The sequence below is a fragment of the Opisthocomus hoazin genome, chromosome 4 (assembly GCF_030867145.1).
Source record: "Opisthocomus hoazin isolate bOpiHoa1 chromosome 4, bOpiHoa1.hap1, whole genome shotgun sequence".
Lineage (NCBI taxonomy): Eukaryota > Metazoa > Chordata > Aves > Opisthocomiformes > Opisthocomidae > Opisthocomus > Opisthocomus hoazin.
In genome coordinates this window covers 15,914,835-15,936,487 of record NC_134417.1, presented here as the reverse complement: position 1 = coordinate 15,936,487, position 21,653 = coordinate 15,914,835, and the positions used below count along the sequence as shown (strand labels likewise).

The 21,653-nt window shown below is 50.3% G+C and overlaps 1 protein-coding gene across 2 annotated transcripts in view; it reads left to right on the top strand.

Moving 5' to 3' along the window:
* Positions 1-317: 317 nt before the first annotated feature.
* CCDC50 (coiled-coil domain containing 50) overlaps positions 318-21,653 on the top strand; it is a 43,419-nt gene continuing 22,083 nt past the window's right edge. Inside the window, exons 1-3 of one of the 2 annotated variants that reach the window (XM_075418082.1) lie at positions 318-550; positions 17,031-17,093; positions 18,333-18,462. In XM_075418082.1, coding sequence (XP_075274197.1) covers positions 502-550; positions 17,031-17,093; positions 18,333-18,462 — 242 coding nt within the window. In that variant the 5' untranslated portion in view covers positions 318-501. The remainder of the gene's footprint in view (positions 551-17,030; positions 17,094-18,332; positions 18,463-21,653) is intronic. The other variant, XM_075418081.1, reaches the window with a different exon arrangement.

Below are 21,653 nucleotides of genomic sequence, written 5' to 3'. Positions count from 1 at the left end.
CGCGGCAGAGCGCTGCTGGGGTTCAAATCCCCCCCGAGGTGCTCCTTGCCCAAAAACCGTCCCCCGCCCGCAGCGCCCTCCCGAGATGTGCCCGTCCCGACGGACAAACCCATCGCACCCCGCCTGCTTTCCCCCTCCCCCCACCCGGCGGGGTCCGGGGCGGCCGCCCGGCAGTGGACCCGTTTGGGGCTCGACCTGGGCGAAAAAAGAAGTAAAATGAGCTATAAATAAACGCGCTGGCAGGCTGCCCGCCCCTCCGAGCTCCCGCCCGCTCACGGCTGGAGAAGGGGAGGAGGAGGGGGGACAAAACCCCCGGGCCCCCCCCGCCCCCCTCGGCGGGGACAGGGGCGGTGAGCGGCAGCCCCGCCCCGCCCCGGCGCTTTCTGTCCCCTCTCCCGCGCCGTACGGCCGGGCGCGCCGGCTCCATCCGCTGGCAACTTTGTACCGCGGGGCGCGCCGCCGGGGCTCTGCCCTCGCCGGGGGGCCCGGGCCGGCCCCGCCATGGCCGGCATCGGCATCGACCACTCCAAGCTGCCCGGCGTCAAAGAAGGTGGGGGGCACCCGGGGGGGGGGGAGCGGAGCCCGGCCCCGGGCGGGGGGGCTGGACGGGACGGTGCGGGGCGGTTCGGGGCCAGCTGGGGGAGGGAAGGGGAGAAACTGTTTTTGGGGTTTTTTTTAGTTATTATATGTTTTTTAAATGTCGTGGCCGCGTGGGGATGGGGGAGGCCGTGTGCTCCGGCCGCGGCACGGACGCGCGGGCTGCGTGGGGCCCTTCGGAGCCGTCCCGCTTTGCCGTGCGTGGGCTCCGGCGGCGGTGCGGGGCGGCGGACGGGGAGGCGGAGGGCCGGCGGGGAAGCAGCCGCCTTAGTGCTGCCACCCCCCCCCCCCCCTCCCCGGGGCGTGGGGCGGGAAGGAGCCGCTTCTTCCCGGGAGAAGGCGGGGGGGGGAAGCAGCCCTTTGTCTGCGCCGGGGCCGGTGCTGCGGCTCCGCGTTCCTCGCCGTTACGGCTCGGCCGGGTTTGGAGGCTCCGCTCGGGGCGTTGGAAAACGGGAGCGGGACTGGGAGCGTCCCCGAATCTGGCGGCTGGATGTGGAGGTTCCGGTTAGAAATGCTCGAGGGCGCGGGGTTTTTGTGAGGAGTTTGCGTGGGGCTCCGGGGCACCAGGCAGCCGCCCCCACCCCGCGGAATCGCCCGGGCACCCCGGGGGAGCGGGGCCGGGGGGCTCAGGGTACCCCGCTCGCTCGATGCCTTTCCGCGCTGGGGCCTGGGGGTTCCTTGTGACCTCTTGGCATCCTGTAGTGCTGCGCTTTTTATTGCTGCTGGAAGAGAAGTGGTGTCCGTGGGCTGAAGTTTTGGGGCTTGGTGCTGGTCCCATGAAGTCATTAGCAAAACTGTTACTGGTCATTTTAGCGTGACCAAGATCTCGTCCTCGGAGTCTGTCCACACGTGGTTACTCTAGAAAATGAATCCAATTAACCTTTCCAGTGGGTTGATTAAAGTGAATTAAATCCCCGTGTAGATGCTCTTATTGAGAATTTAAGTAGCCTTGACTTGATTTAGCTTGATTCATTTTTGAAGTGGACTGACTGGGCTGAGCTAAGGTCGCTTACAAGCTGAATGAAAGTATGTTTACAGGGTTGCAATGTAGCTCAACCAGTCCTTGGTACATTTGCACCTATGCCCAGCATGGATTAAGTTTCGAGAGTAGCCTGGTAGGACGATCTGTTGTTACCCGATAGCAATTGGATTAAGTGCTGTCCCAGAGCAGCTCTGGCGAGGAGGCCTGAGCCATGTTCTGCAAAGCCTCAGGCATGTTTCAGGCTTTTAGTTTAGTGACATCATTTGTTTTTATTGTGGAAAGTGTTGAAACTGAGCTATGCTTTGGATTAGGTCTTTTCAGGCTTGGTGTTAATGCCAACCAAGGAAAGAAATGCATCGCCTTCCATACCTAGGGAAGTATTTATTGTTGCTGATACAGAAATCACTGTTGATCCTTCTGGAAAAGCATTCCCTTTCTTCATGTCGAGTAAAGGTCAACTTAGTCATTCATTAACAGTGAAGGGCATTGTTTTGGTTTGAGTACTTTGTTCCTCACCAGCTCTCCTTCCGGAGCAGAGGTGCTGTGTTCAGGTTCTCCATGGCTGCAGGTAGGTGGGACTGCTGCGAGACAGCATCATCCTCCTCTGCTGCCGTGGCCTCAAAAAGTCTGCTACAGCATCTCAAAAAAAAAAAAAAAAAAAAAAAAAAAAAAAGGCATTTCAAAAACTATTCTACAAGCGAGGCCATTTCTGTGCAACGATGGCAATGAAAATCTGATACCCGATCTAGGTGCTGCAGGAAGCTTTGCTTCTTGTCTTTACTTTCTGTTTCACCTTGAAAAGCGTTTATGCTAGCTGAAGGCCTGATATAAATGGCATTTTGCTGGTGAAAATTGCTTCCACCGGTCCAGTTTATTTTGTGGGCAGGGGTTTACTGGTGTAAAATAACACCCTCAAAACCCTCTTTTTCTAGTATAAACCAGACCTTGCTGCTGCAGCCTGGTGTCACAGAGCCATTTTTCCATGGGTAGTAAAGTGGATGTTCTGACCACTGTGGTCAGTAAAGCTCTTGTAAGTTATTTGCTGAAGGTTTTGGTGTTAGTGGCAATCTGTGGGCTGAGTTTCTCTGCTCGTGTTTCTGTTTGCCTCTCAAGTGTCTGTGACATTTTCTCTTCTCACAAAGCAGCCTCTGCTGTGTGCTCTTTTGACCCGCCCCAGGGGATTGCTCAGCTTTGTATGTGTAGATCTTTTTTACTAGAGGTCTCATTTGTGAGCCTTTTGGGGACAAAAGCATCCTGGGAATATTGTTTTAATTAGTTACTTACAGAGCAAGTGAAAGAAACTGGCTTGGGCTCCGCTTGATCTTTAACTGTTTGATCTCTTATGATCTGTTGCATTACTAGCAGATGAAATTGGGAAGGGCTACACCCTCTCCTTGGCTGCCTGTTTTAAATGAGGTCTTCAGTGCAGCTCCCCATGTGTCTCAAAGTGCTGTATGTTGTCTCTTGGGCCTGGGAGCATCCCTGCCAGCGTGCGGAGCTGCACGGGGTGCATTCCCGGGAGCTATTTCGGAGCTGTGCGGCCCGTGCCCCTCGCTGGAGGAGGTACCTGTGCGCCCGGCTGCTGCTGCCTTTGCCAAAGGGCTGAGGTCTGTGGCAAGGGCTTTGAGAAGGGGATGCCTGTCCGCTAAGGCTGGGGCTCAGTCCTTCGTCCCGTGCAGTCTCTGAGAGCCGTTGTCACTAGCAACGGCAGGTAAAACCAGGTAGGGACTTCCTCAGCAGGGCCTCCTGATCTTTGTGCCAGTCTGGATCCTCTGCGAGGAGAGAAGAGGGAGAGGTGGATGGGGAGAGAGACCCTGCGCTCTGCTCCAGCAGCGTACGGCTCTTTGGAACTGTGGAAAATTGCAGTGGCTTAAGTGTTTTTACGTATTTTTATTTTTAGTAGTACTGTAAAAAAGTATAAGGGCAGCCCATCTGTGCCAGTCGTCAGAACCAGCCCTGCCACGCTGCTGTCTCTTGAGCTCTAGTCTTGACAAGGGCTGATTGTGCCACTCTTGCTTGGAGAGGCACGGCAACAACACTCGCACTGTGGTTTTTGCTCTTCATTAAGCATCTAATTTGACTTTCTCAAGCTCCCGAGATGTGTATTCAAGTGCTACTAGTTGTAGTTTGCTGCCAGAGAGGCCAGTTTTCCAAACGGGGTAGCAAAAGCTACACCTCTGACTGTGGCCTTGGGGAAACAGGAAGGGCCTCGGTCTTTATTTTCCGTCTTGGCAAGGATTCGTTGGGGCAGGCTGCTTGGCTGGCTTTCTTTTGCCTTAACATAAGTGGAATAAAAGTTTGCTGTAAGCATCAGTCTTCCTCCCAACCGTAGCACCTTCCCTGTGACCCTCGCTGAGATTCCTACAGTAAAAAACCCTTGTCTGCTGACTTTCCAAGTGACTGTGGAAGGGGGTCAGCTCTGAGGTGTGGGGTCTCAGGCTCCCGTGGAATGGACTGATGTTATCGGCTTATATCGGGGCTTTTGGTGCCTGCATGTGCTCAGCAACACAGCAGTGGACAAAAGAAATTTGGTGTCTGTCAAAGGTGGAAGTGGGTTCGGAAGATGTTGATGGCTGGGACAGTGTCTGGTGAAGAGGGATGATTCTGCTCTGGGGCTTTTCCAGGGGGCTGGTGCTGAGGGATGAGGTGTCAGCTGTACTCGTGAGAAGGAAGGGTTGGCCTTTAACTGGATTAGTATAATCAAGGCAACAATTTTGAGAGCAGCTGAGGGTCAGCGGGGTCGCTGTGAAGCCGCCTGCCCCATGCCCTTTGGCTCCAGCTGAGATTTTTCCTTGCAGCGTGATGTGCAGCGTCATGGTTTTCTGCTTTGTGACTTCCTCAGAGAAGGGCTCTGAAAAATTCAGGCAAGCTGGATGGCTCGAGGGCAGCGAGGAGGTGGAGAGTGATGGGACGTAGACGCAGGCTTTTGTTTCTAGGTCATTGGTTCATGTCCAGCTCTTCTGAGTAATAGGAGGTCTGTTTTTCCAGCACGCATGAATTCAGTAGCTGAGGCTGTGGTACTCATTTCACTTCTGGTTAGAGCTGGGTGAAAGTTTTATTATGCATTCAGTTGTTCTGGGTCTGCAGCGCTTGGTAGAGGAGATGGGCAGGATTAACATATTTCATGCTCTTGGCTTCAAAACGCAGCTAAGCAAAAGCAGGTCTGCCTCCTCCCATCCCTTACATCCTTGGCACTCTCCTCTGTGAGCTGCCGTGGAGGTTGCACTGAGGCAAAAAGGTTGCTCAAAAAGCAGTCTTTGGCAGAGAGGAGCTTCCAGGCTCACGTTGCTGCTTTCTGCAGCGATGCTTCCTTAGTCATTGCCAAGTTTTTGGACTGGGATAGGAGGGGGCACTCTCTGTTTTGCCCCAGCTCCTGGGGATGCAGGGAGGTGAGGGCCTTCCCCCGCTTGTGATACTGGGACGCCGGCCATCACCCGTTGCTGCTCTCCCAGCGGCGATCCCAGCTGAGTGGTGTGTTGCAGGCCGCGTTGTGTTTGCTGTGACCACAGGCCTCTGTTTAATCTTTAATTTCCTGTAGCCATGAGCAACGTCGGAGGGTGCGTGCGTGGCAGGCGGGCATTGGAGATGGCTGCTGCAAGGAGCAGGACAGGACACTGGTGCTTGCCCTGGGCACAGGGAAAAACCTGCTTGGAGAAGCACGGGACGTGACTTGGGGCTGTGTGAAACTTTTCTGTTTTGCTGGAGTAAGCTTTATTTTTCTTGCTTGGAGACATGCAGTTCACATGAATGTGGTGATTTATAGGACGAAATGACATGTTCCCTCCCTGCTTCCTCGTCCACTTCCCGGAGTGTCCCCAGCTGGCTGCCGTTCCTCTGCGTAGGGCTGGTTTGAAGGCTGAAGGACTGAGGAAGGAGGCTGCTCTGTTGGTGAAACTGCCTTGAAACTCGAGAGGCTTAGGTCCAGTTTCTGGCGCGGCACTTGGCTCGTCTTCTTGTCTTTCTCCAAAAAGGTGATAGAGATATTTGCCGTTCTGCTGCTGGTGGCCTGCATTGCAGGGAGCAAAGGGCATTTACTGGATATTTCCAATGGGAAAGCAGGGCTGCCGTCTCCCTGGAGGACGCTGTGTGTTGGGGATGCTCCATGTTCACCTTATGGTGCTGGCTTCTCCCCAGGACACGTGATGGGACCCAATGGAAGTCCCTTGACACTCCATTTATACTTCCTTTTTGAAAAGAGAAATTGAAGCCTTCCCACTGTTGTCTTTCTCAGTACACGAAAAGATACCACAGAACTCATTGAGTGAGTGCTGCACGGCCTTGGCGCTGTGTGGCAGCTGGGAGAGGCTTTCAGCAGGGCTGGAAAGAGAGCAGAAGGGTGCAGCATCACAGTGTGTGCATGAAGAGATGCAAGGCAGGGCTGTCTTGAACCTTGCATTGAGCAACCAAGACCACTTAGGTCTGGGTGCTCATAAAATCTACCCTGTAACACTGAGTACCTTGTGAATTAAGCTTGCCAGAAGGGTTACTTTCCCTGGGGAGAAAGGTGTGGATGAAAGCCTGCTCAGAAGCCCGGCACAGCCCTTCTGTCTCTGCCTAAGGGTTTTGTGTTGGGCTCCAGCAGCTCAACTGGTGATTATTTTAATTATACACCAACCCACGGTGCCACCGCTACGATGCTCTGTCAGCCAAATAAAAATAGTGAGATCTTTTTGACTCGGGCCCGAGTTGGTAGCGGTTTGGTCTGTGCGCTCTTGACAGCCCTGCCTGCGGTGAGTGCTGTTCAGGACAGAAAGTTGAAATGGGTTTGCAAGTGAGTCACTCCGCTTCTCTTTTCAAAGGAGGTGTAAAAAGCTGCATGCAGTAAAACTTTGAGTTCTTGTGTGCATAGAGGTATGGTTTGTTCTTTTCCTAGCCCTGCTGCTGAACCAGAACTCAGTGGCTGGAGGAATTGGCTTAAGAGGAGCTGTTGTGTGAGCTCAGTATGTGGTGTTCAGTAAGTGATGACAAAGGGGAAGAGGACATCAATGAGCAAATATTTGAAGGCACTGAGAGACAGGCGTACCTGGAAGGACACTGACGGGGCTGACCCAGAAGTAATGGGACAAAAGGAAGGAAGGAAGTTTATGCAAACAAGAATATTTTCTGGCAGTGAGAGGTGGTTTTTCGTTTCGGTGTGTTTTTTTTTTCTTCTCCCCCCACAGAAACCTCTCCCAAAGACACAGTGCGTATAGCTTTGGCCCTTCGCAGCCAGACAGGACAAGAGGCTGTAGCGTGCCCCAGCAGGAGACATTCCTCGCAGAGGGACTGTCGCCACTGACCTGGCAGGTGGGCTGCAAAGCGCTGCCCTGGCTTGGGGCAGCCTCCCCCGCTGTGGAGCCGGAAAGCTGCTGCTTCCCCCCTGCGTGGTCACAGGGCAGAACGGCCTTACACTGTGAAAGCATCTGAGCTTATCCTGTATGTCTGTCGTGGGTATGGCAAACGTTACTTGTGGGATCCTTGTGGGAAGAAATTTTTCTCGCCCTCTGTTCTGAATTTAGTTTTGTTATTGGGATGCTGGCTGCTGGGATGGGGAGGATTTATGCCCTAAATTCACCAGCGGCTCCTGGAGCCTTTGGCAGTGCTGCTGGGGGCCGGGAGCTGGAGCGGTAGGGAAAGGCCTGGGGGTTCCCCAAACTGCCAGGATGATGGCTGTTCTCCGGGCACACAGTCCACGCTGCTGTGCTCTCCTGTGGGCCGGGTGGTCGGCATCAGCTTTCCGAATGAAGTCGGTGTTGGGAAGAGGCTGGGCTCTCCTGACCTTATTTGCAGTGTTGGAGGGACTGGGTTCTTGGCTGGGGCTGCACAGCCCTGCCTGCATTCCTCACATCCCTGGTACAGGGTGGAGAAGGCAGGATTGCCTCCAGCTCTGATGACAGTGCTGGTTTACCTGGCGCTCCATTGCCCGGAGCATCAGCTCTGGCCGTGTAGCAGGTGAACTTGTTAGGTTATGATTTTAATTGCCCTTTTTTTTTAAAGAAGCTGTGAGTATACAATATCACTTAAAGGGTGGTTTAGCTCCCTAAGTGAAAATTTTACTTCTGACTGGCTTGGGCTCATTTTGCGCTCTCAGAGAAGAGGCGTTTAAAAGGCTGCCAACCTGCTTCTTCTGCATACTTTGCAACGCACGTGAGTTGTGCATGCAGATGCCACAAAGCACTTTGTTCCAGGTTGATTCTCGGAGCTCTGCCTTCCTGCCCATCTGGCCCCATAGCCAGGTACTGATTCTCACCCTCTCATGCCACTGTTTTAAATCTGTAGTTGCTCTAAGGGCAGCATGCCAATACAGGGCTGTGACAGGAAGGGCGATGGGTATTGTTAGTACAGCAGCTTTACTGATTTGTGACTTTTGTAGATGGATGTGAAGGTTTGACTGATCTGGGGCCAGCTTTGGTACTTTTTGTTCTCCAGCGCTGACTAATGAACCTGGAGAACTTAAACGTGGGAAGCAAGGGGGGAGAGGAGAGAGTACCACGAGATGCTGGCAGAGCAAAGAGAAGGGGTTTTGAAATGAAGCAGAGCATCCTTGGTTGGTTGGGTAGAGAAGGGTTGTTCTCGCGGAGCAGTTTTGCGGTGCTGGCAGCAGCTGAACGGGTGGCAGACAGGAGTCCTAGCAGCCGCCTTTCTAGGAAAAAGGAGGCTGACAGGAATCTGTGCAAGAATCGGAGCCGATTGCAGGATCAGTTCAGACACCACCAGCTTTGAATGCAGGAGTTGGCCAGGTTTCCAGCAAGCCCAGGAGGCTGCCCTGAGGCCCATCCTGCTGGAGCTTTGCTTCTCTTGGTATCTGATCTGCATGAATACAACCTGACGTGTTCACATGTGCGCTGATGCTGCGGTCCATCCTTCCAGCTGCAGCTCTGGTTTAGCTACAAGCCTTGGAGCAGTCTCACTTGGCTCTGGTCCCCCGAAGGCTGAAAAGAAAGTGGCATCTCTGACGGAGTCTTTCTGCCGCGTGTTCTCTCCAGAGATGCTTGTTCCTCCATACGGCTGCAGGTCCCCGTGGTGTAAAACCACACTACGGGGTTTTGAGAGGAACTGGAACCTTTTTTTGGCACTCAGCACCTTCTGTGTGGGCGTCGGGCTTCCCGCAGCCAGCCCTGCATAAACAGTCACTGAGCTGAGTCAGTGCGTGAACCCGTACCAGAGGGGCAATGAGAGCTCCACTTCTGAATCTTGCCTCCCTTGTATTTTGCTACGTTATCCTGTAGGATTAAGCTGGAGAAGAAACCTGGGAGAGCTGACACTTTGAATGATCTCCCGGCTGCCTGCCTGCCTTCCCTGGAGCTGCTGCGTGAGCTTATTCACCACAGCCTGAAGCCGAGGGCTTAGGAATGCCAGGGAAGCGTCTGAGACCCAGGGTGCCATGGCTCCTGAAAGCCACCCTGAACCCCAGAGTGGGCCTGCCAGCGCTCTGCGGAGAAGCGGCTGGGCTGAGCAGGGAATTTAGGTTTGCATTTAGCAGAGAACAGAAGTTTTGCCTATCTGGCAAATTCAGTGTGTCCTAACTGTTTTGTGTAGTGTAAAATTGCCTAAAATGCTGAAATAAACAGATCAAAGTAAAATACGGTGATCACCATTGAGATGGGTGTGGGGGAAGGGAGCTCGTATAGTGCAGATCTCTTGAGATGCAAACTCCATGCCTGAGCAGTTTTCTGAGTGGGTGGCTGTTTTGAGTTGTGCATGAAAGGAGACTGTTTTTCTTTTCCCCCTTCCTTACACCAGTTTAAATGAGCGATGCTGGGCTTAAAGCTAAAACAGCCATGACATCCTGTCTGCAGAAGAAACGAAAAAAAACCTCCAGAAAAGGACAGTGTCATAGGATCTGTGGGACACTGCTGAAGGTGTGTTTTACAGCTGCAGTAGTGCTCATGGGGACATCTGTGTGAGCCAGGGAGTTTGACCTCTCCTGGTAACGGTAACTCCTGCCCCACTCTCCAGTGAAGTGTGTGGTGGTTTGCCCTTGGGCGAAGCGAGGGTGAAACACAACTGTTGGCAGTGTTGTTTGGTTTGCTGTGATCCATGGTTGGGAGGCAGCGGTGAAAGTTGACTGCTTGGAAAAATTCTCCCTGTCTTTGTTGTTGGTTGTTCGTTTAGCACATGCGGTGTTAGCTGAGTCAACTGAAGCTGTGTCAGATGCTGGAGAAGACAACTACAGAAGCAACTTTTGTTCTCGTTGATGATTAACTTTCTCCACACACAGACTCAGTTATGTCTCAAATATTGTGAGTGAAGTGTGTGTTTGGCTGCCTGAGATCTACTACTTGGCTGTGGTGTCAAACTAGCCAAGCCATCCTTGACCAATATATCTACCTTCAAGTTTTTACACCCATCCGACTGGATGTTACTGATGGGTCCACAGCACGGTGGCTGAGCTCATCAGTGACCTTTTGGGTCTAGGCAGTCCTATGCAGGCTGATGGACACCTGGGCACTCAAGAGTGAGCTGTGGAGATAGTGGTGTTCTGAGCCTGGCAGCTAATGGCTTGCCAATATTAACATATTGTGGCTTATATATCTGCTCTCTGCTTGAAAGTGGCAAAGTATTGTATGCATTCAGCCCCTCAGTGCGCAGACATTTCTGGAGTAGGAAGCAGCAGCTGTAGCAGCAGTATTGGGGTTTTGGAAAGTTCTTGTGACTTGGAGTGCTGCGTATCTGGAGACCCAGCTGGACCTGGCTGAAAAGGCTGAATTTTCAAAACATGGGTGCCAGTACTCCTTAAGGTTCAGTGCTGTTTTGAAGTACGTTTGTATGTCCAAGCTTGAAGTACTTCAACTCAACATTTTCTTCTGGAAATCAAAGACATGGTCTTTAACATTCGTGACCTACAGGTTTTGTTGTAATCTTGGAGGAGGAGTTGCTCTTAATTAGAAAGACTGCAGATGAAGTGATGTAGGGTGCAATTACCCAATGATGAAAAAGACGGCAACCTTCTGTAATAAAGGCTTAAATTTTATCAAATTTTGTGGCTGGGACATGCTCTGGGATGACCTTTTGACATCCCTTGTGGTGCTGTTTTTTTGCGACCTTGGGTATCTCCACCTTCCTGTTTACAGTGTGCAAGTGCATCACCTTCTGCTGTGAGGTGTTCAGCAGATGCTCTCTCAGCTTGAGGACTGCTCTTCGGTACAGTTTGCAGGCACATTTACAAAAGTGAGAATGCCCGACTAGTAGCCTCAGAGAAGACATTTTGTGAATGCTGCTGATTTCTGTTTCCAGGCAGGTTGAAAAATAGACTCACGTTCTGAGGGTTTGGTTCCAAAACATATAAAGACTTCCTTTTTAAAGCATTGTTGGGCAGGTGGGAGCTTATTGTTGGAGAATGGTACAGACAGAGCACAAACCTCTCATGGCCTTGACCTCAAGGCATTAGCTTAGAGTAGAGAGGATAACCTGCTTCCCAAATCCCAAGCTCTTCTTAGCTTCCACGCCAAGACTGCCAATAAAACCCCCATGGTTCTTTGGCAATATTTTTTTATTTTACATGTTTACACTTTTAAGAATTGGGCTGAGACCCCTCAGTTTGGTTCCACATGGGGCTGTCCAGTCTCCTTGTGCTGCCTCGTAGCTTCCAGCTACGCGAGACGTTCTGGTGCTGTGGCCTAGAAGCAGAAATCATTCCCTTATGCAGGCTGCCCAGCCTTACCCTCTGCTTGGGAGCCACCTTCTCCCTGTGCAAGTTTTCTGCTGTCCTTGGCACTGACAGTGCCTGGTGAACAAGGTTCTAGGAATGCTGTCTGTGTAACGGCAGCTGCAGCAGCCGGGACGTGTCCTGGCCAGCCTCCGTTGGCACCCATGTCCGGTAGCAGGGGCTCAGGAATCTCCTGGTGTGATGGGGCAGGCGGGATGGCAGTGAGAAGCACTGGGGTTAGGCAGTGTGTCTTGCAGAGCAGCTTTGCTGAGGGTGAGAAGGAAACATCCCCGTCGTGTGTTTCCTCTGGAAACTGCCCGCTGGGGAGCCTCTCGCCTCTGGCTGAGTGGTTGCTTGGTCACGTTGGCTTTGTTTCAAGGACATACTGATTTTGGAGGGCTTACCTGGCTCGGAGTGGCCTGGCCAGTCCCTGCTGGTAGGAGTCCCAGCTTGCTGTCTTACCTGCGGGGATCTTCATAACTTGACATCTTCCTGAGACTGTTGGCTTGTAACAGACTGCACTTGCTGCTTGCCACTGAATTTGTCAACTCTGTAGGCCCTAAAGTGTGGTTTTTAGCTGATGAAACTGTTTTTTCCTCTGTCACTTTTGTCTTTCCTCTCCCTCCTGTCCTTAAGTTCAGGATTCAAAATCTGCAGATGCTCTAAACTAAGCATGACTCACACCTTCTAGTTTGTTTTGTGAATTATCCAGCACATGATGCTGACGGGAAGATGTTGGGAGCGGAGGGGGTGGGGAGCAAGCGATGGTTTTTTAAGGCCCGAAAGGAAACGCTTGGAGCGTGTGTGTGTGGTCCCTGGGTCATTGAACTGGCCAGCGTCCCAGAGCACATCGTATGGGCCATGTGAACCAAGGGGGCCCTTTGGGTGGTTGTCGAAACACGGTCTAAGACTGCAGGCAGAAGTGTGGGGGGTGTTTTGCTGGAAGCCTTGCTCAAGAAGCTGCGGGGGGGATTGACCTCTATAGAGCCAGTGAATATTCGCGCTGCCTGTTGCTGGATGTTACCTACCTCTGTCACACACCTAAGTATTGTGAGCAGCATCTACGGCTGCCTCTGCTCCTCTGATGTGGTTACCTCAGTCTCTTACCTCGGTCTCTTTGAAGCAGTTTGGTGTTAGAAATGCCAAGTTATGGAGCTGAGGTAATGCTGGAGAGATCTAGTGAGGCAGATGGCAGAATATGAAAGGAAAAGGTTATTTCATGAAATACTGTGAAGTTGTTGTACCTAGAGACATTCTTATCTCGGCCATAAAGGCGGAGCTTGCAAGAGCCTCAGATGCTTAGAAAGGCTTATTTTTGGGGTGAGCTCCTACCAGTGGAGAAGACCTGCGCTTGGAGCTTGCAGAGAGGCTCTTCAGGATCCCTCAAGCAAGCAAGCTCCCTCCTTCATGTGGCAGGTTGGGGTTTTGCAGCCCACCACTGCCGTGGAGGATGGTGCCTCCAGCCATGCTTCTGCCCCCGTCCTCCCCTGCAGGCACCTCTGCTGGCTAGGGCAGCGGCTGGGATTCCTGGGCTGGCATCTCTTTTGTTGAACGCTGTGCCAGAAGCGCATATTCCAGGCCTGCTCCCTGCTGCGCCAAGGCAGATTGGCTTAATCTTAAGACTATGGTAAACCTGTTGTTAATGTTTCACGCTTCACTGGACTTGCCAATTGGAGCCACTCTGATTGCACCCCTGCTGCTTGTTTGATGGCTCGCAGCCAGGGCCCGGAGATGGGAACTCAAGTTAATTCACAGCAGCGAATGTAACATTAATCTTACCTTTCATTTTTTAGGAGTACAGTTAGGGAATACGGAAATAGATTTCTTTCCCCTTAAATACGAAGCCTCTTGGCGAGGAGGGATTGTGGGTCTCTGCATTGTCATCGGGGCCATCCTGTGTCTCAGCACGAACCCAGCGCACCTAATGCCTGCTAATGAGTGTGCTGGGGCCACGCTGGGACTGGGCAGGGGGTGAGGACTAGCGCCGATGAAGCTTCGTTGCAGACCCTGCCTGGCTGGTCCACATCTCCAGTTATTGTGTAGTTGCCTCGTGCTTGGATGCGTGTCTTCGAGGGTGGAGGGTTGGCTTCCTTGGCCTCACTTTGTAGCTGCAGTCATGCTTGACTTGGTGCCATGGGTGCTGGGTCTAGTCTTGAGGGAGGGGTTGGCACTTGCCGTCGCCCCCAGACTTGCTAGGGAGTTGCAGGTGTCCGCGTCTCTTGCCACCTGGCTGGCTGACAGCGTGTTGTTGTGTTCGTGATGGGATGTTCTCATCTTCTCTGCACACTGTTCTTGGGCTGACGGGACTTGGGAATAATGTGCTTAGATGAGGTAGAGGCAGCCAGCCCAGCCAAATTTCTGACGGTGGCGAAAGGTCCTCTTGTGTCGTCTGCTCTGCCAGCAGCTTCAGCAGCACAAAGCGAGGGCTGTGTGCTCGAGCCATCCATTTGCGGGTTTGTAAGAGCAGCTTAATGGAGCGTTTATGCAGCCAAGTGGCTTCTTCAGCAGCACGCAAGTGAATCCAAGTGTGTGAACAAACCCAAGGCTTGCTGCTGCCCCACCAGCCTGCTCTGTGTCCTCTGTGAAGCTGGCAGCACCACGGAGCCCAGAGACTTGGCAGCTGCCAGGGTGTGCATCGTGAGTAGCCATCCGGTTTCCCTCTCTTTGTACTGGATCTTGATGGGATAAGCATCACAGTTTTAAGACACGGCCCCTGAATTCATGTCTAGGCCCTGCAACTTGGTGGCTTGTCCCAGAGCATTGTCCCCACTTGCTTTGTCTGTGTTTAACTTTGGAGATCCATGAACTACTTCCAGCAGATCTCTGGAGGAGCAGTTAGAAGAAGCAGGTCCATCTATACAACACAACAGCATATGCACTTGGCCTTTTTATTTAAGGAGTCTGGGCTTGCTTTAGGAAGTTTATAGTGGCCCATCAGTCAAAAAGGGTTAAACAGTCATTGCTGCAGTGTAGGAATGAAGCTCACTAGAGGAGATGAGACTTTTTTGGGGCTGGTGCAAGACTGTCAAGAGAAGAGCGGCAGTGCTGTACCTTGGCCCTCCCACTTGCTTGCCTCTATCACAAGCATGCTTCTGTCAACATTGTTTTTTTCCCAAACAAATAAAGAAGTGTGTCTGGGTGTGGGTAGAATGGAGTAAAAAAACTGAAAGTCCTCCTCTGCTCATGTGCTTCTCTGGGGAGGATGGAGCAAAGGTCTGCCAGCACCATGACCAACAAGGCAGAGCTGTTGAATACCATGGGGATCAGAGCAGTGTATGAGCCGGTGCAGAAAGGAGTTGGGATGGGCTGGGGCACAGTTTCATAAGCTTTTCTTACAGCAACAGCGATCTTTATGCAAAAAAATATGCAGCTCTGAAGTGTTCATCCTTGCTCCTATGCTGCCCGCTTGTCTTGCCAGTACAGCTGTTCGCGCAGCTGTGTAGTGGACTTGCTCAGAGACCTTTTGCAGTTAAAAATAACACTTCCCCCGCTGCCTTTTTTTTTGTTTCTTTTTTTTAAAGTCTGTCAGGAGCAAGTGCAGCTTCTTGAATATGTGATGGTAAAAGCATAGCCCTAGATTTGGGCAGACTGTTTGTGGCTCTGTACAGAGGTGTCTTTGCTTAGCCCTGAGCTGAGGGTAGGGCTCAAACCGCTGAGCTGGATGTGCCCTTCCAGCACGCCAGACGAGGCTTGTTGTAAGCAGAATGTCCTTGTTCCACAATCATGCTATGAAGCTGCAGTAGTATTAGGGACCATGGAAATAAAGTCTTTATGGGCAAGATCCCCTTGCCCTATCCCATAAAAATGTGCTTGTGACCACCAAGCACCCTGCATATGTTACCTGTGAATGACTGCTGCCTAGCTGTGGCTTTTCCAGATCTGTGGCTGAAGGCAGTGTCAGTTTCTTTATACATAAATGCCCACTGGAAGTGTTGCAGTCCTATTTGTTGTTTTGTATCCTCTTTCCTTTTTTAAAAGAAGTTGCAATAGAAAAAGCAACAACAAAACCTTAATTGCACCGTCCAGAATTGTACAGGCTTAAAGTGAGTCACTATGGGATCGTATAACCGTAATCTTTGTCCTCATCTCCACTCGGCTGCTTGTTGCTCTCCTTCCCCGAAGCGCTGCTCGAGCTGTTGGGAACTTTTGTCATCTCTGAAACGTCCTCCCATGCAGAAAGGCTCGGCCAAAAATTCTGTTGCATGCGATAAAGGATGGAAGTATTTGTCTGACCTGTTAGTACAGACAGCTAGAAACTCTGCTAGATGTTACGCAAAGATAACCTGGGTGCAGAGGAACAGCTTGATGCTTCTGTATTGGAGCATGTGCGTCAATGCAAGAAGAGGGAAGGCTCGTTCGACTGCGGCTTGGGAGCACACAGCTGCCGCCTTCTTGCCTTGTAGTATTTTCTACCCTTTGCAGTGATGGAAATGTTTTATCTTCTCTGACTCTGAACGCTTTCATAAATGGATTCCTCATAAATTCCCCTTGTAGTTTTGGTACGTTCTGGGGGTTTTGAGGTTATTTTCACTTTCTCTTCTAGGCTGTTGCTGTGTTCTGCAAAAGAGAAACCTTGGTCTTCCCCAGAGGTTTCGCCCGTGGAACACAGTGGCAGTGGTTTGAACCTCCCTCTGCAGCTTTGGAAGCACCTTGTGGTTCTCGGCTGTGTGCCGTATGTTTCAAATGGGAGATGTTCCCCTTTTGGTCCTGTTAAGCTGCTTAGTTTGTCACACTGAGGGAAGACAAGTGACAGACATCTCCAGTGTAGATTTTTCAGTGCCCCTGCCTTAAACTCCCCTGAAGGTGGACGGGGACCCCGTGTACGGCAGATGTGCGGCGCGGGGCCCCAACCTGCAGTCTGAGGGCTCAGGGCAGTTTGTCCTGGCTTCCCCGAGGAGCTGATGTGTACCTGCCACCAAAAGACTGAATCTGATGCTGTGTGTGTGTGTCCCTGTCCCAGTATGTACGTGACTTGTGTCGCCCCGCTGCCTATCATAACAAGTTAAAAATAAACCTTGGTGTTTTTCTACAGCGTGGGTAGAGCGTTCCTTTGAAAGTTCAAGTGCGAAAGTGATAGGCATTGGCAAAAATCTGCTGCTTTCAAACTGGTGCCAAAGGCAGCTCGTTCCCTTCGCGGTTAGCTTGTCTCCGGGTCGCTTTCAGCATCTTTTTAAGAAGCTGTGCTTATCCCTGCCGGTAATGCTGTGGTTGATTCTGTATCTGGGTTCTAGGTACAAATCCAGCATCCACGCTTGCAAAAGTCAATGAAGCTTATAGGAGACAACTGTAAAATGATGTGTGAGCTGGTAGAAATGCCTTGCAGCGAGAGCCATGGAGCTGTGTCAGCTCAGCTCTGCAGAGGTGACAGTGTGCATGTGCCTTTGTGCAGAGAAGATATCATTCTCAGACTCTTTAACCTGACAGAGAAAGTCATAGTACGTGCAAACACTTGCCCTGGGTTTTAGCTGAGCACAGTCGGTGTGGGCGTTGGTAGAGATCTGGGTGGAATACAGGGTTTTGTGCACAAGGTCTGATCCAGTGCTGGTGTGGGCAATGCTGGTTTTAAACTGAAGAAGCAGAGGTGGAGAGGAGTGTGGAGCAGGCTTGTTACGCAAACAGGGACAAAGAGGTAAATGCACGCAAAAAAAGCCACAAGTGCGGGAGGGGGGAAAACATAAGTTCAGACCTTGGCTGGTAGAAAGTGTGTCAGAAGTCTCTGTGTGTGTATGCTCCCTGACCCTCGTAGCTCTTTTGATGCCTTTTTTTTTTTTTTTTCCTCCTTTCTCCTGATGCTGATTCTCTTGGCTTTGTTTCTCTGCCCAGTGTGCCGAGACTTTGCTGTTTTGGAAGATCATACCTTGGCCCATAACTTACAGGAGCAAGAGAGTAAGTAGCAATGATTTTTGGAACAAACTGAAGCAAATTTGTCCCAACAGATATCTAGCTTTGTTTGGTTTTGCTAAGAAAAATCCTCCCTGCTTTTATTTAATTTTTATCCTTTCTAATGGAATACAGATTATTGCTACTGTCTTCGCTGTCCTGTAACACTACTCTGCGTTCTGCCCCAGCTCACACTGGACCCTAGAGATAGTTGCATTTCATGTTTCAGTTTTGTGCTTTGCTTTAGGGTTGAGTTTGTTTATGCCATTTGTGATAAAATTGCATGTGGGAGTGCACTCGAGGTTTTGTTGCTGTGCAAGGTTTTTACAAATGACTAGCAATTTTGGAAGCTTCAAGTTTTAGAAGAGGTCTGTTTATTTCAGAATCGCTAGTGCCTGCCTTTTGAAAGGAGGCTTAATTTTAAGACGTTTTGAGGTAGGGCAGCTGTACACTTTAGGGCTTAAAAAGGAGAAAAAAAAGTACAGCTGGGAACTTCAAAGTGACTGGTGATTTTTTTTTTTTTTTTTGTTAACATGCTTATCTGTTACTTGGGATATGTTTACATTGCAGTTTCAGGTGTGGTGGCCTCTCTAATCTGCTTTGCTGGGTGCCAAGAACATTGGTGGCTACCAGTACTAGGTACTAATACCATTCCAGCTACTCTACCAGGCGTGCAGTTTGTGCTGAAGTTGTGCCCTTGCTGCTGGAACCTGAGACCACTGAATTAAAGCTGGCTCTCAGCTGCAACTCGTGTAGCCATCTTTTCTTGCAAACAGTATCCATGTATGGTAAAGGACTTGCTGTAGTGCTGTGTTGCTAAATATAAAGGTAGTGAGATTCTGGAACCAATTATGTTGAGAGTGAGAGGAGTTTCCTTCTCTAGAGGAAACTAGTGGTCCCTTCCAGCCCCACGTTATTAATCAAGGGTATTTTGCTGTGGCTAAAAATGAAATTCAGAGCCTAAAAAGCATTTCCTATAAATCTGCATGCAATTAAGACATGAAGATCTTGTTTTGGTAACAGACACACATAGACAGCCCCCTCAGTGCTGAAATGAGGCAATCTCAAGCTGCTAGCGTAACATGAGTTCAGGACTTCCCCACCTTGAGAGATACTACATAATGTTTCCGTGCCAAGAACTGTCTTCCTTTCTGGCCTGGAATCTCCCTCCCACTTGCTTTGTCTTGTTCACACCATGGAGTTCTGCAGGCTGATTTGGGGGTTCTTGTCTGTGTTTATTTCCAGTTGAGCATCACTTGGCAACAAATGTGCAGCGTAATCGTCTGGTGCAACATGACTTGCAGGTGGCCAAGCAGCTGCAAGAAGAGGAGGATCTGAAAGCACGTGCTCAAATCCAGAAGCACCGAAAAGACTTGTGAGTTTGGGGTGGAGCTGTTGAAATGCTAGTCTGGTGTGATCAGAGCACTGAAATCAGCTGCTTTGATTTGAGTTGATTGACAGTACGTGGGGCTTGGGTTGATCAGCCTTTTGCTTTTGTTTCCTTTTTCGTTTGGCTATCCGTTGCGTTAAAAGTATTGGTACTCAGCACTGGCACAAAGCAATGAGAACGGGGTGGGAGTAGGTGGTGCTGGGGCCCGTCCTGGCTTGGATTCTGCTGCCTGACCATGGGAAGGAGCCTTCCTGTTCTGCTGCCTGATGGTGGAGTGGGGTAGGCATCGACCTTGTCCCTGGCTCAGTCCACCACGGAAATAGGCAGTGTTACAGTGAATTCTCTCTTGTGGAAATCACAGATATTGGCATGTTTGCATTGTGCCTGATGAGTGCTTTTGAGGAGCTGGATGCAGCGCTGGCACGGAATGGCTGAAAGCCACTCCTTGTGCTTGCAGATACTTCAGTGGGGAGTGACTTGGGAAGGGGAGCTGCTGCCCCAGGGTCCATTGGTGGAGATGGGTGTTGGGGGACGGGCCTTCTCTTGCAGTCCCTGCCTTCTGCAGCAGCTGTGGGAGCATGTTTAATGGGTGATCCAGTTTGCTTTGCAGGTTTGCTCTGGCCCCACACACCAGATCTAACCCTGTGGCCTGTGTTTTGGCTTTCTGTGTGCCATGGCTCTTGGGGTGTGGAGCCAGTGTGGAAAAGAAACACAGCAGTGCAGGGTGAAACAAACTGTACGTTCCAGTCCAGAGTTTACATCAGTGCTTTGCTTTTCTTTCTTTTTTTTTTTTTTTTTGTTTGTTTGTTTGTTCCCCCACCCCCACCCCCCAACTTAGTCTCTTGCAATGTGTGAGGTGTAACAAATGGGTGGTGTGAGAGGGCTCGGTCAGATCCCGATGAGGAAGCCGGCAGCTTGCGTTCTGATGGGGCTCCCTGCACAAGCAGGGTTGGTGAGGCAAGGTCCGTCTCCCAGCGGTGCGCTGTGCTCCGTGATGCCACCCACCAGGTACAGCAGGTGGTGGATCACGAACCCTGGGTGGCTCCTCTGGCAGAGATGGAGCAGAAGAGCTCTGTGTTGCAGATGTGTGAGATACAGGACTGGCTTCAAAGGAGCTGCTCGTAAAAGGTTTGAAGCTGGGGCGTGATAAATCAGCCACTGTTTTCAATGTTCCCAGAGTACTCAGACAGCACTGGGTACATACATGTGTTTCCCTGAAGTTTGTGCTTTCTTTCAATAGCTTTGTCTTCATTACCAATTAGAGCTGTAAGCATGTAAATGACAACAGAAAAAATTAATTTTGTATGGCAGAGATGATTCCTTTTTGTTACTTGCTGGGAACTGCAAACAATTTTCTTGTTGTAAGACTCTGTGAAATGGAATTTGCTAACTTTGTGAGCCAAGTTACAGGCAGAACTGCTGAAGCAAAATGTTGTGTCAGCAGCAGTTCTGCTCCTGAAAGCATGAACTCTTCTGCAACAATGGTAAAAAAAGTTGGCGGCATCCTCTTGTAATTGGATCTTTTTCTTCCTTAATTCTCTGTGTGTTCCTGTCTCTTCCTTGTGCAAGATCATTGTGTTCTGGCAACAAAATGATCCTTGCTGTTGTTGCTTACTGCATCGTCTGGGACAGTTTGACACTGCAAGGTGATGGAGGAGTAAAGAGGCAGAACTGGGTGGACTGCAGAAACAGGGGACATAAAATAAGCCCTTCAAATTTATGGGCTTTCTTCTGTCTTTCAAATCCTAGATTCTCTCGGAAAGATGTCGTGAAGATAAGTGAGAGAATAGAAATAACTTCTCTTTTTAAGAATTCAGGGAGGCATCAAACCTTATTTTCATGCTTCTTTAAGAGCATCTCTCACATCTAGCTGAGCAGCCTGCACGCTGCCAAGCATAGTAGCAAGGTTGCTAAAATAACTGTCGGAAATACCGTGAAAGTATGCTCTTTCCTCATTTTGCTCCCAGTGCCGTGATGGTTCTGTTACGCTAATGTGAACAGTTTCTTTGAACACTTCGCTTAACCCTTCTGGGTTTTTTTTTCTCATCTGGCTGTAGCAAGTAATTGTTGCCAATGTGAATGGCTTTCCGGTCACACTGACTTTTTTTTTTTTGACTTTTTTTGCTAAACTGATGTAGAGTCTCCCTGACACTCTTACCACTCCTGGCTGCCCAGGAGCAAAGAATACATAGGTATGAGGCTCAGGGGTGGTGGCGTTTACTTTGCTTTGGCTGATTTCTGGGGACTGATGGGCACTTGAACTCACACTAAGGAAACCGAAGGACAAGAAGAGCTGTCAAAGTTCTTTAACCTATTTTCTTATACTCAGTCAAGTTGAAACATTGGCCTATGTTGATTAACTAATCAGGTCTCAGTGTTTAATTACCACTGAGCAATAGAACCAAAAATCTAATCCTCTGTTGCTGTTCAGTGGCTGTTGGATTGGTAGGGTGTATTCCAAGATGCATGTCATCAGGAGCAAGAAATGCTTCTGCTTTTGCATTACTTCTAGTGTTCTCTGCTGTGAACAGAGAGGCAATGACCTTGTTGCCTTGGCTCTAAAAGACGGTTAGCTGTTTCTGTCTCCTGTTTGTCTGCAGTAAGAGGTATTTTAAGCATTTAGCAAGTCAGTTGGTGCTGATGAACTTGGCACCTTAGCTCTGTTCACAGGTGCTCGCGGAACTGGAGACGTGCAATGCCTTGATATGTCTGACCTTTCTAACTTATTTTATACCTTGATTCATGTCCTCTGAGACTGGGGTTGTAAGGGATCCACTGTCTTAGGCCCACTGACAGTCTGCTCCCCAGGATTTGCACATTCAGGTACTGTTTTGCTGGGGACTGTGGTTCGCTGCTGGTACTGGGTTTGCCGAGCTCCCTTTTTATACGGCATGTTAAAGAACTAGATTTACTGCCGTGTGAGCTTGTGCCTTTGAAAAGGTCTCTTACTGGAGTCAGGTGAAATGCACACATGCAAAATGCCAACTGGATGGAAGAAACTGGCGTCTAAATAGAATCATAGAATCATTTTGGTTGGAAAAGACCTTGAAGATTATCAAGTCTAACTGTAAACCTAGCTGCAGATGTTTGGCCTACTGATAACTCCAGCACTGCAAACACTGAAATTCATGAATGCCTTCCAGGGCGTCTCTAGCTGTGGGTCAGTTTTAAGCACA